Source organism: Cucurbita maxima, unplaced genomic scaffold, assembly GCF_002738345.1.
Source record: "Cucurbita maxima cultivar Rimu unplaced genomic scaffold, Cmax_1.0 Cma_Scf00025, whole genome shotgun sequence".
Lineage (NCBI taxonomy): Eukaryota > Viridiplantae > Streptophyta > Magnoliopsida > Cucurbitales > Cucurbitaceae > Cucurbita > Cucurbita maxima.
In genome coordinates, this window is record NW_019272041.1 from 2,967,744 (window position 1) to 2,979,713 (window position 11,970).

Genomic DNA, 11,970 nt, shown 5'->3' on the forward strand with positions numbered 1-11,970 from the left:
ACACATTTTTTTTTACATAATTTAGTTTTTTTTCCCTTTGAATTTTGCTTATTCCATGTTCACGAAAACTGTAAAATCTTGTTTTACCTTAAAAAAAAAAAGAAAAGAAAAAGTAAAATACAGTTTTTTCTTTCAATATAACAAAACTATATTTAAAAATGGGTTATTTGAAAATATTTTAATGAATTTGTAGAGTATTTCATTGATTTGCAGAGGACAGAGAGAATGAAAAAGAAAAAAAAAAAGTTTCATAGTTCAAAAATTTTCATAGTTTAAATATAAGAAAAATAGAGAGAGATCATGAATAGATGCAAATAAATGGCAAGGGAATAAGAATAATTAACATTAATAATAATAATAAACAATAATATTATTGAAGGAAAGCATGAATAATTCATAATTGTATTAATTAACAATAAAATGGAAAATCAAATGGCCAATGAAATAATGAAATAAAAGCAGTTTTGTTTGATTGTGTTTCCATTCAAATTCCTCTTCCCCAAATGTTGGAAACTAATAATCTTCAGAGCTTGGGAAATGAATTTTCTTTGTTTTTATTTCAATTAATCCTAAACAAATTTACTGTAAATTCAGCACCTGTTCTCCAGTCTGAATCCGCCATTGTTGGCCCTTCTTCCTTCTTCAACCAGCGCCGCCCTCGCCAACCCGATTCCAGTCGGAAATAAACAAGCATCGAAGCCGGAGCAATCAATCCACTCCTTCAGAAGTTCCTCTTGCCCCCATATATCCGGTATCCAGACTCGGCCGCCCATCTCCCGCCGGTGCCTCTTCAGCCTCTCCCGTCCACCTTCCTCCTCCTCCTCCTCCTCCGCCGCCGCCGCCGCCGTTGTCGTCTGTACTTGCATTTCCTTACCCGCGGCGACCTCCTGCACTTCTGATTCCGAGCGTTTTTTCGAAGCCAGAGACTCCAGTTCCTGTTCGATTCCGATTTTCTCCGCCGGTACAGGAGCTTTCTGGGCCGTCAATGGCGGCGGAGGAGGAAGAAAAGAATCAGGACGGTGAGATTCCATCTTTCAGAAACTGGCTGGAATCTCTGTTCTCATGCGGAAAAACCCTAGACGAAAGCTCCGTCCGCCATGGAAGAGGATTGTGGCAATGAATTTAGAGGGATTTGAAGAGTGAAGTCGAAATTAAGGAATGAAGAAAAGAGAATCCACATGGAGAAATCGGAGGCGTAGATTTTTAGGAGGAAAGATATGTGGTTTTGGTTTTGATTGGGAATTTGGAGCATTATGAGGCTGATGTTGATTTTGGTGAAGCTCATATGTGTTCAATTCATACACATTCATTCTACAAATTTCTTTATTACGAAACACACCACACCACCTTCGTTCAAACACATATTTTTCTAATGTTTTTGACGTTTACAAATCTTAGTTCATCATTTTGTACGCGGGTTTAGTAAATCGATAGCATATTTTTTTACCCCACTATCAGAAAGCTATACAAAATGAGTAAAAATTATTCAATGAAGCCATCACAAAGTAGCTGTTTCAAGTTACTAATTGATAAAATTGACGTGATTAGTTTAGAATTTAGAGTCTTAACGATTTGCAAAAAAAAAAAAAAAAATCATGCACCGTTGTCAGATTCGACCTAACACTCGTTCATGCTTAAATTAGTGACGAGCACAAAGTGACATTGAGTTAGAGCTCATGTTAGGTTGTTTTTAAAACCTCCAAATTGGTCCAAATGTGGTTTTGGGTTTAGAATATTCAAATTACCCAACAAACTTTTTAATTATCAATATTTTTAAATTCACCGTTATTATCAAGTGGTCCCGTAGCTCAGTTGGTTAGAGCGTTGGTCTTATGAGCCGAAGGTCGCGGGTTCGAGCCCCGCCGGGACCAATAATACGTTGACAAATTGACATTTTTTTTATTATATTTCAGTACTATCGTTCTTTTACCACAAACGCCAGACCTTACTTTCATTACTCTCGTTGTATCTACTTCATTTTACAACGCCTCGACAAACTCAGACGAAAAGCAAGGAAGAGGAACAGCAGTTTTTAGGGTTGTGTGTTCACCATGGCTACGACATTTGGTAGCCATTTTGTTTCACAATGGGCAGCTCAAGCTTCTCCTCATAACACCAAGCTTTTCCTTCGCTCTTTGTGCCTTCGTATGACCGTTCTTTGTTCCCTCGATGTACTGCAAAGATGGAGTATATAGCTCAATCTCTATGAATTTAGAAAGACATCGAACAAATTAGGTTAGGATTGATTCAAGCCCATTGCTAGCCGATATTGTCCACTTTGTACTTTCCCCGAGCTCTCGGGAGTCCCCTCAAGCTCTTTGGACATTTCCTCTCAGAGTTACGAAAGCTTTTCCCCTCCAAGATTCCACTCAAGGTTTTTAAAACGTGGTTTGTTCTCCTCCCCAACGGGTGTGGGATCTTACAATCCATCCCTCTTCAAGACCCAGTGTCCTCCTCACTCACACATCACGACTCTGATACCATTTGTAACTATTTAAGCCCAATAGTAGTTGATATTGTCTACTTTGGACTTAGTGTCCTTGTTGGCACACAGCCTAGCCTAGCCTCTTCACTCACATCGTTTGATGTCTGACTCTGATACAATTTATAACCGCTCAAGCCCAATATTAGTTGATATTGTCTACTTTTGACTTTCCCGTTCGAACTTCTTCTCAAGGTTTTTAAAACGCTTTTGCTAGAGAGAGAGGTTCCCACATCTTTATAAAAAAAGGTTTTGTTCTCTTCTACGATGTGGGATCCGCAATCCATCTCCCTTCAAGACCTAATATTCTCGCTAGCACATCAATTAGTGTCTGACTCTGATACTATTTGTATCAGTTCAAGTCTAAATTCATTGCTAACCGATATAGTCCTTTTTGGACGTTCCTTCTCGAGTTCTCCTCAAAGTTCCTAAATTATATATAGATAGGAAGAGGTTTCCGCTCTCCAACTAAGGTGGAATCTCACAATCGAGTGCAACTAAGATGGACTCTCACAATCGAGTGCAACTAAGATGGACTCTCACAATCGAGTGCAACTAAGGTGGACTCTCACAATCGAGTGCAACTAAGGTGGACTCTCACAATCGAGAAAGAAGGAAAGGAAAGGTACCTGTTGCTTTCCCTTCCTCTCAAGCTCTGCCTGTTCATGTTCCAAAACCAAAAAAAAAAGAACACAAAATCTGGTTAGAATCACAACAGTGGGCAATTGCTGTCTAAAAACATCAAATGTTTTCACATGATGTTGCTTACCAAGGCCTGCTTAAGCTGTCCATTTTCCTCTATTAACTGGTTCAGCTCTGCTTCTAACTCCACTGTGTAAGCCTGTTTTCTAGCTCTGGACCTCGCCGCCGACTCCCTGTTCTTTATCATCCTCCTCTGTCTCCTCTCCACAACTTTCTCAACTGCCCCATCAATCACTCTCTTCCTACCTCTTAACCCAAATTGATTCGACTTATCCACCTGATTCCCGCACATTCCATCGGAGGAAACTGGACTCACAGGCGCCGCCATCCCCAACGGCTGAGCAGGCGGATATCCTCCTCCTCCGCCACCACCATGAGGAGCCTGTGACGAATAAAAACTGTTTCTTTTACCATTGCTAGCATACCCAGTTATAATGCTACCACCGCCAGCTGCAGATGTACTGAGTCCAATAGGCCTTGAAACATAACCACCACCAACGGCGTGGTTGCTATTCTGGTACAAACTATACTGCTGCGGTGGTTGCAATGGCTGCACCACTCCTGCTCCGCCGCAAGGCTCTTGCACAACCCCTGCTTTGATCAGAAAATCCTCCAATGTCATCTCCCCAAAAGTTGGTTGGCGCGCGGCGGACTCTTGTGAATTGCTGTTTTGACTCTGCCCCTGATGGCTCTTATGAATCTCCGACCAAACCTCTTCCACCGTCTTCCGACACAACGGCGAAGGAACTGTTAGCGAACCTTGGCGAGCCAAGCTGGCTTGCTTCTCGATATTGCGTTTCCCCCACGACGTTCCGGTCACCGGCAGGTGAGTCTGAGTATTACTCAATGCCGCCGCAGCCGCCACGGCAGTGGCGGCGGAGTGGCTTCCACTGACTGCTTGGTTTTCCTCCGCCGTCCAAATGCTGGTGAGGAACTCATCCATGTTCATTGACCCAAAATTCTTGCCACCCTCACAGAGAGTATGCTGAAATTCGTCCAGTGTAAGAGAGTAAATGGAGGATTGTCTTCCAAGGGAAGAGAATCCATTGTTCTTGAGCTGCTGCTCAGACTGCAATGGCGATTCCGCTTCATCACGCGACAACATTTCTGATTCTGTTATCACCATCTTTAAGTTCTTCCGATGTCTGCGAAGATCAGTGAAAAGAAAACAAGAATATCAGAAATTTCATTAATGGATGGAGAAGAAAACGAACAAAATTTCCCTTTTTTGTATTAATTTTCAAATGGGTATGTCAAAAACTCCAAATTTAAAGAAACAGAGCTTTAATGGCGGAAACAGGGCAGCCATTGAAGGTACCAGAAAGAAATAGGAGAAGCTGTGAAGATGAAGAGAAACAGAGACTGCTATTCCTTGTGTAAGCTTGAGAGTTTAAACCATCAAATCCAAAGCTTCCAATCTAACAGAAGCCGCCATTAACGAAGCTTTCTCAAGCTCTGAATCTCTGCAACAAAATACGAAGCTTGAAGACGAGAAGGAACAGAGCAGCGTGCTAAAACTACGGCCTTTTCAGTCTCTCTCTCTCTCTATATATATATATATAGCTTTACTGGATGTCTTGAATTAAAAGGGTCCTGGTAAATGGTAGCCTTTTGATGACATTGTCTTGGGGAAGAGCCAGAGACAAAATGAGAGAGGTGGAGCCCACTACTTAAATTCCTCGAAGTAAGAAATTATATTTATTTATTTATTTTGTTAAGAGATTAATTTTTTATTTTTTTATTAAGGATTTGAAAATTGGAGGGCGTTCTTCTTTTGTTTGAGCCAATCTACGAAGTCCATGACACGTGCAAGACACGTGGCTCTGTTTAGCTTTTTTTTACACTGTCTGGACTCTCGTAAACGAACACGTATTTTTTTTGCCTCTAAGCTGGGTGGAGATTCTGTGTAGCTAGCTTACACACTTTAGTTGTGGAAGTCAATGAGCATCTTCCACGTTAGCTGTTGTTTTGTTTCATTGGTGAATGCTGGGTAATTTTAGCAGCTTTAGGGTTATGACATAGAGGAGAGGTGATCTGGAGGGTACTTTGGATAGCGATATCGTCGCATGCAAGTGGGGATAGCTGAAGCCTAGGCACGTGGTACTTTTTAATTGACTATTTAGCTGTTTTTTTTTATGTGTATTTTATTTTATTTTTTTATTTTAATAATAATAATTTTTTTTTTTTTAACAAATAATATACTGAATATATTTTTAAAATTTGTTGAATGCAGATTAATAAAAAAAATAATAATGTGAAGGTCTACTCGAAGTATGAGAAATCATAGACCAAAAATCACTTTTTAAACTAAAATGAAAAATTACTAATTATTAATTTTAATTTTGAACATTTGTATCTAATATATTTCTTTATTTTTAAAATATTAATAAATCTTTAAAAATTTTATTTTATTAAGAATGTCTGTAGAATTTTTTTTTTTTTTGAATAATATAAATTTTTTAATTTAATGTCTAATAAATTTATAGACACCAATTTGACCAATTTGAGCCAAGTGATACAAATCTAAAATTAAATTAATTGATAAAAGATAGTTATGGTCAAATATAAATTTTTATATACAAAATAAATAAATAAATAAATAAAATCATATTATAGTAAGTTCTCTTGGCCACCCGCGACCTTGGTTTTTTGAAAATCCCACTCCTATGGTGAGGTTTCGGCAATAGGAATGATTTATTAACATTTTTTAGATTTAAGTTCAATGTCATTCCTGCCACAACAATTTTTATGTATAAATTCATATCGAATGCATCTTAGAATCTAGATTCTCTCCTTGAAATAATAGTTTGAGATATTATTCGACGGGTTCTAATAGGAAAGAATATAGTGGCTCTCCTCCGAAGTCCTATCCTATCCCTTAGACGTATGGTCAAACACAAATTTGAAATTTCTATCTCGTATATCCTATGTATAAAATTGTCGGCAAATCATCCTAACATCCGCAAATAATCTTTTGTTGGCCGAGTGATAGTGGGTCAAGTGAAAAAATATGGAAGATTTTCAAATCCTACCTAATTTCCAACCATCAAGTATCGTGTAGTCTCAAGTGATTATCTCATAAGATTAGTCAAGGAGCACACAAGATAAGGTCGAACACGATATCATCACACTTTGACATAATTACACACTTTGAACCCTAAATTTCAACCATCAGTAAGAGAGACGTTGATAGACGTATCCATTGTTGTCATCTCATGCAATGTAGTGGCAAGGATGAGAGACAAAAATGGAGTAATGAAGAATCACCAACCCAGCAGAAGCTGTAATAAAAGCCTATTTATCATTAAGAAGAAGAGCTTTAATGATGGATTCAGACATACCATCAGCTATGGGAAACCAATGACCGGCACCTGCTACCTCGTGATAATGAATCCAAGGAAGCTGTTTAGCAATGTATCGTTGAAGCGTGACAGGCACAATCTTGTCTTCATCTCCATGCCATAAATGGACAGAACCTTCTTTTTCTGGGAATGGGTTTTCCAGATTCAGAGGACTGAATTCCCACCTCCCAAATCCAACAATGGCGTCCCTGTGGATAGATTCCTGTTCTCCTTGTTGGCTAGAAACATGCTGAGAATTTCATGCAAGGATAAAATGTTAGCTAATTACCCTAGTTTAGCTTTAAAGAAGTACAACAAATATGGGGTAGGGGGGTACGGTGATTTGAACCTCCTAGATACCAATTATCAATGAGCTATGATCGATTAGTTTTGAGGGATAATGTTAAGACACATTTTTAAGTTTAAAAACTTATTAACCACGAACTTGAAGCTTGGATCTAAATTGATAACTACGTTTTTTAAAATAAAACCTAAAAGTACGAGAACTTGAAAGTTTCGTCCTTTCTTTCTCGGCTTATCATAATTGACTATTTTGATTCTAGGATCATATTTATAAGCTTTGTAACATAGGAAGACAGCCTTTAACCAGGATTCAATCCAGAATTCCTCACATACTTCACTAATGCCTTCCAAACTTGTTCAGATGAATATTTTTCATTCCCTGTCTCCCAGTAAAGGCATTGCAAGGGGAAGCAAGACATCGACTGAACAGGACATATGGCTGGTCTCGAATCTATTCTTTTCTTCACCTTCAAACACTCGGTAAAGCATATTCAGTAGCTCTTTTCTTGAACGAGGTAATTCGGAAGTCAAGACTCAAGATTCATTCAACTCAACCTTAAACCTTTTCCTTCAAATACTCGGTAAATCTTTTTTCCTGTCCTTTACAGTCTCGCTATTGTGGTAATCAAGGAATCCCACGAGGAGAGTGGAGAGGTGTTTCCCACCCAGATCTAAATTTCCAAAAGCCACCAAATGCCGATATCTTGTCTCCTACTACTCTCAAACAGTACATTTTATCCCCTTCACTCTCTCTTGTTATATTATCCTTATGTACTCTTTTTCTGTCTACTGGACAAATACGTACCCTCGTCGTAGTGCTCACCCCTACCATATATTCCATTGGATTCACCAACCCCTTGACACTAATACAAAAGACAGTTCCTATTCTTACCTACTCCTATCCACACTCCGTGTATTCCATCACACTACTCACTCCATCCTTTTCCCACCAACCCTAACATACATAAAATGAAAGGGCGTTCTAAGGTTCCTATCAATTTGCCTCACTTCTATACGTGCCACCAAACAGTTTGGCAAACCTAATGTTATCCTCGTGTATTTATAGCCTCTGCATTTCCCCCCTCATATGTATAATTTGTCTCCTTTCCTAATTCAACATTGTTTATGGCAGACTTCTGAATGTACCAAACCAACACTTGAGGGTAGGACGTTGATTTTTCCACACGTTTACTTCCATCCCACCTCTCAGATTTGGCCAAGATTTTTAATTTAATTTAATTTTATTTATTTTATGTAAGAGCATAGGAATCACCATTGTGCACCATCTTTATCATTTAAACAGTCAGCGTTGAATAAGATAAGATCCAAAAAGTAGAAACCAAAATTTCATAAAGAAAATTCACATACCGCACATAATTCCCTGATCACTCGCTTGGATTGGAGTTCTTTGTCTTGACGAGATAGAATGTTGGGATTAGATCCAACAATACTAGAAGAAGGAAACCATTTTTGTGTATACCACCAGTAGGTAAGCCAGGGGGTGTAATGAGCAACACGAACTGCCCACTGATCCCGCTGAAACTGCTGATAGAAAGCTTCCTTTGTTAAGTTTGCAGGGAGCCCAGGCCACCAATAGTTAATAACTGGCGCTAATAGTGCTGCCCCTGCAAGCCTGTTAGGAATATATTTTAGACAGCTCCAAACAGCCTGACTACCCATGGAAAACCCAACAACATAGAATTTGGATCCTAGTCCCAATTCATCAGCTAGCTCCTCTATATCAAAAGCAATAGTTTTCGCAGTTCGTTTCGGATTTGGATCGCTCTCTCCGTAACCAGATCTGTCAAATGATACAAAGTAGATTCCTAGGTTTTCAATTATGCCCTGCAAGATGTCAATAGAGATTACAATTGCGTGTTTATAAGCATTTCCAGAACAATTAGAACATTAAAGGGAGAATCATAGATGGTACCGGGGAGATGGTGTTTGCAACAATGGCATCGTGTCTGCAAGAACCAAAGCTATGGACATAGATAATCTTGAATTTAGCTGAAGCTTTTGGAACCCCATGCTCCTTGTATGCCAAATACCTACCGTCTCTAAGCTTTATTCTTGGTGCTGTGATAAGAGGACCATCAGGGGAGCCACATATTTTTGGTGCAGGAGGCTGGATTGCCTGATAACCCCAGGCCAAAAACCCAAAAAAGAGCAGCACTACTGTACTTTTTAGCAATCCTGTAATTTTAAGTTCTAGTCAGAAGAGCAGTAGATCAACGCAACAAGAACAAGAACAAGAACAAAACAAAACGATGAAAAAAGAATTAAGAGAAAATCAATCATGTTATTTGTTCTATAATAACATGGAGACTATCTATAATATGTAACAAAATGAAGAGCCATTCCTACTCAGATTAGATTACAAGAGCGGCTAAAAGTCAAACGTAAAACGGCAGCTAGTTCAATGCTTGATATCCACACATGCTACTCCGCTTAGCAGTAATGACAATTGGGGGAAATAAAACTGAAGAAATCCAATAGATTAGTAACAAGGAATAACAAGAATATGTCGCTAGTTTGATGGTGTAGACAAAAATTTCATGCCCGAAAGATCGAGGTTAGAAATTGAAAACAGCACCATAAACTACAGATTAGGTCGATTTTGGTCATTGCAATAGCTTAGTCAACTTCATTAAAACCAAACGGAGAACTACAATTCCTCGTTACTTCCATCTTCAAATCATCAATTTCTTCAGAAACGAAATAAGCAACAACGCATATCATTGACGTGCGAATTTCAGAATATGAGAAACAAAGAACGCCTAAAAATTCTAACAAACAGTGGAGAAAATGGAGATAGGAAAACCTGAAGAAATCGGGGAAGAACTGCTCTGCTTAGCTCTCCTCGTATGAGCTCTGGCCGATGCTGCGGAAATCTTCCTGTTCGCACCATCCGCCATCCGGAGATAAAGTCAAACGGATAGATCTGAAGTGGGAAAAACAGAGAAGTTGAAGCGCGAAGATGGCCTTTGTGTTTGTATTTGTCAAAATAATATAATTTTTAAAATTTTCTCTCTTACACGTGTCTTTCCTTTTTCCTTTAAATATTCTGTCTTACTACAACAAATTGATCTTGGAATTTTACTTTATTTTATTTTTTATGAACTTGTAGTTGACCGATTAGTTTGACTTTGACTAATATACAGTTTGATATTTGTAATGAACAGAAGTATGACACAAATAAATAATTTATAAATACAATCATTTTTATTAATTTCGAGTACATGTTTGTCTATATATATATATAGATAGATATTTCAAATGGGTCGTAAGTCGTTATGATATATTTTCAATAATGAATTTGAACAAAAACGTGCCTAGATTGTCTTGGTTTAATAGTAATGATAAAGTTGAGATGAAGATGAACTATTATTTAACTTGAAACGGAGATGAACTATAATAGATAAATGATATCAAATGAACTATAAATAGTGCATTTAAATCCCTCACTCCCTCGAAGTAACATTAGCTCAGCTTGTACCGTTGGAATTAGCTTATTGAGATAAGTGAACTTACTATTAGATTGCTTTAGGGTTTAGTAGGATAAATTGTACGTTCAATGATTATCATGTGATACTATGACGGTTAAACACAAGCCACTAAGGCATGTGGTATTAGAACGAACTTCTCCTAGTAAAATGTGGTTTGAAGACGAATCAAGAAAGAAGCTAGTAGGCATGTAAAGGAGGTGGTACATGGATGAACTGGTACCACGAGTGAATAAGAATACCATGAAAATAGGAAACCTCAATGATCTGCAGCTTTAAGATCAAGTATTACTGGGTACAAACAAATAGATGGCAACAACATAATCTAACCGAGTTCGTCTTGATGATCGAATACCTATCATCAAAACGAACCAGGAAAGACATAAACATCAGTCAACTACCCAGCAGTTACATGTTGCAGTCAGGAACAGCCTCAAGAACTTCAGATTCTGGTAACAATCGTGGAGGCCTTAGATAACAAGTTGAGCTGTTCACTAAAACTAAAAGCTGAAATGTTTGTGGAACTTTACTCCATGGGGGGAAAACAAAACAATTTTGCATTGTGAATCAACAATGAAACAATACGACGAAGACTCGACATATCCTCCCACGATCTATCGATCTATCCAGTAGATATCCTTCCATTTCTTTCCAACCAAAGGAAAGAAAAGAAAACTCTATCCCTTACATATTTCCTTGGTTCTTATAAAGACAACATCTATGGTTCCTTGGTGGTAAGACCAACAATGCACAGAGAAACGATCTAAATGATTTCGTTATGAACTCGTATCAAGAAATAACTATCTATCATCCAAAACAACCTTCCACCTCTATAACCAAGCGACGTGCTAACCCAATTCTTTCTTCAATATCGAGTCAAATGACAACCAGAAACATCAAACCAGATCAGTTAAAACAGCCTAGTACATTCTTCAAACCTCTGCTAGTTATCATATCAGCAAGGGCACAACTTAACCACGTACACATTACTAGGACATTGAACATGATCCCGCTTATAGATACGAAGTTCAAAAGCTGGTCAAATTGGTTCGACACATGCAGACGATGTTTCGATGGCTTTCGATGCTTATGTCTGGACACTCAATCCTTCCAAAGAAAAAGCCTAAAGACCAGTTTTAAGTCTTTCAAAACATTGCATGAAGACACTGTGATACTAAGACAAAAGAAGAAGCAAACAACAGGTTCAAAATCCAAAAGAGAAGAGTGGAGGCCAATCATCAAGATAAGGTGCAACTAAACTAAACTTGGTTTATCTCCAAGATAATTGCTCAAAGGGGCATTGGTAACGCTTGGATATTGAGGTGGAGGCAATCATCAACCAAGCATACCATACAAATAACTTGAAGTGTAGATTCAAAACAATCCATTCTGATACCTACAAGTAAACTAGCTTAACTCCCTTAGAACTCAAGGACACATTTGTAGATCCTGTTTATCTCCTACAAAACTCATGAGAAATACCGACCATCCTGAAGAACGAAATAGAGAAATTAAAAGAACAAAGATATCTCATTTACCACATCAAGTATCCAAACTCTACCCATTTCACGTAATCAATATAGTAACAAAAAAAAAAAAAAAAAAAAAAAAAAAAAAAAAAAAAAAAAAAAAAAAA

At 38.1% G+C, this 11,970-nt stretch overlaps 4 protein-coding genes and 1 non-coding gene across 5 annotated transcripts in view; 1 reads left to right on the forward strand and 4 right to left on the reverse strand.

Moving 5' to 3' along the window:
• Positions 1 to 445: 445 nt before the first annotated feature.
• On the reverse strand, positions 446 to 1,295 carry LOC111498803 (protein BIC1-like). The gene has a single exon (XM_023150178.1). The coding sequence runs from the start codon at positions 1,029 to 1,031 to the stop codon at positions 591 to 593; it is 441 nt and encodes a 146-aa protein (XP_023005946.1). The 5' UTR covers positions 1,032 to 1,295; the 3' UTR covers positions 446 to 590.
• A 502-nt stretch (positions 1,296 to 1,797) lies between these two features.
• Positions 1,798 to 1,871, forward strand: TRNAI-UAU. The gene has a single exon. It is a non-coding gene; the product is annotated as a tRNA-Ile (tRNA).
• Positions 1,872 to 1,918: 47 nt separating this feature from the next.
• LOC111498811 (protein ABSCISIC ACID-INSENSITIVE 5-like) lies at positions 1,919 to 4,593 on the reverse strand. Its single transcript, XM_023150187.1, has 4 exons — positions 4,503 to 4,593; positions 3,252 to 4,329; positions 3,112 to 3,141; positions 1,919 to 2,174 (listed from the first exon to the last, which is right to left on the reverse strand). The coding sequence occupies exons 2-4, from the start codon at positions 4,308 to 4,310 to the stop codon at positions 2,082 to 2,084; spliced, it is 1,182 nt and encodes a 393-aa protein (XP_023005955.1). The 5' UTR covers positions 4,311 to 4,329; positions 4,503 to 4,593; the 3' UTR covers positions 1,919 to 2,081.
• Positions 4,594 to 6,220: 1,627 nt separating this feature from the next.
• Positions 6,221 to 9,798, reverse strand: LOC111498717. The gene is made up of 4 exons (XM_023150063.1): positions 9,653 to 9,798; positions 8,762 to 9,024; positions 8,197 to 8,673; positions 6,221 to 6,775 (listed from the first exon to the last, which is right to left on the reverse strand). The coding sequence occupies exons 1-4, from the start codon at positions 9,744 to 9,746 to the stop codon at positions 6,479 to 6,481; spliced, it is 1,131 nt and encodes a 376-aa protein (XP_023005831.1). The 5' UTR covers positions 9,747 to 9,798; the 3' UTR covers positions 6,221 to 6,478.
• Positions 9,799 to 11,845: 2,047 nt separating this feature from the next.
• Positions 11,846 to 11,970, reverse strand: part of LOC111498633 (protein YIPF5 homolog) — a 1,584-nt gene continuing 1,459 nt past the window's right edge. Inside the window, exon 2 of the mRNA XM_023149952.1 lies at positions 11,846 to 11,932. The gene's annotated coding sequence lies outside the window, so the exon portion shown is untranslated. The remainder of the gene's footprint in view (positions 11,933 to 11,970) is intronic.

Excerpts from the sequence above, each read along its gene's own strand:
- LOC111498803 (XM_023150178.1), bottom strand. The coding sequence starts at position 1,031 with ATGGAATCTCACCGTCCTGATTCTTTTCTTCCTCCTCCGCCGCCATTG.
- LOC111498811 (XM_023150187.1), bottom strand. The coding sequence starts at position 4,310 with ATGGTGATAACAGAATCAGAAATGTTGTCGCGTGATGAAGCGGAATCG. Across the intron at positions 3,142-3,251 it reads GACAGCTTAAGCAGGCCTTG|GCAGAGCTTGAGAGGAAGGG; the intron begins GTAAGCAACATC and ends GAACATGAACAG. Across the intron at positions 2,175-3,111 it reads AGAGGAAGGGAAAGCAACAG|TACATCGAGGGAACAAAGAA; the intron begins GTACCTTTCCTT and ends CCATCTTTGCAG.
- LOC111498717 (XM_023150063.1), bottom strand. The coding sequence starts at position 9,746 with ATGGCGGATGGTGCGAACAGGAAGATTTCCGCAGCATCGGCCAGAGCT. Across the intron at positions 9,025-9,652 it reads TTCTTCCCCGATTTCTTCAG|GATTGCTAAAAAGTACAGTA; the intron begins GTTTTCCTATCT and ends TTAAAATTACAG. Across the intron at positions 8,674-8,761 it reads TTGCAAACACCATCTCCCCG|GGCATAATTGAAAACCTAGG; the intron begins GTACCATCTATG and ends GACATCTTGCAG.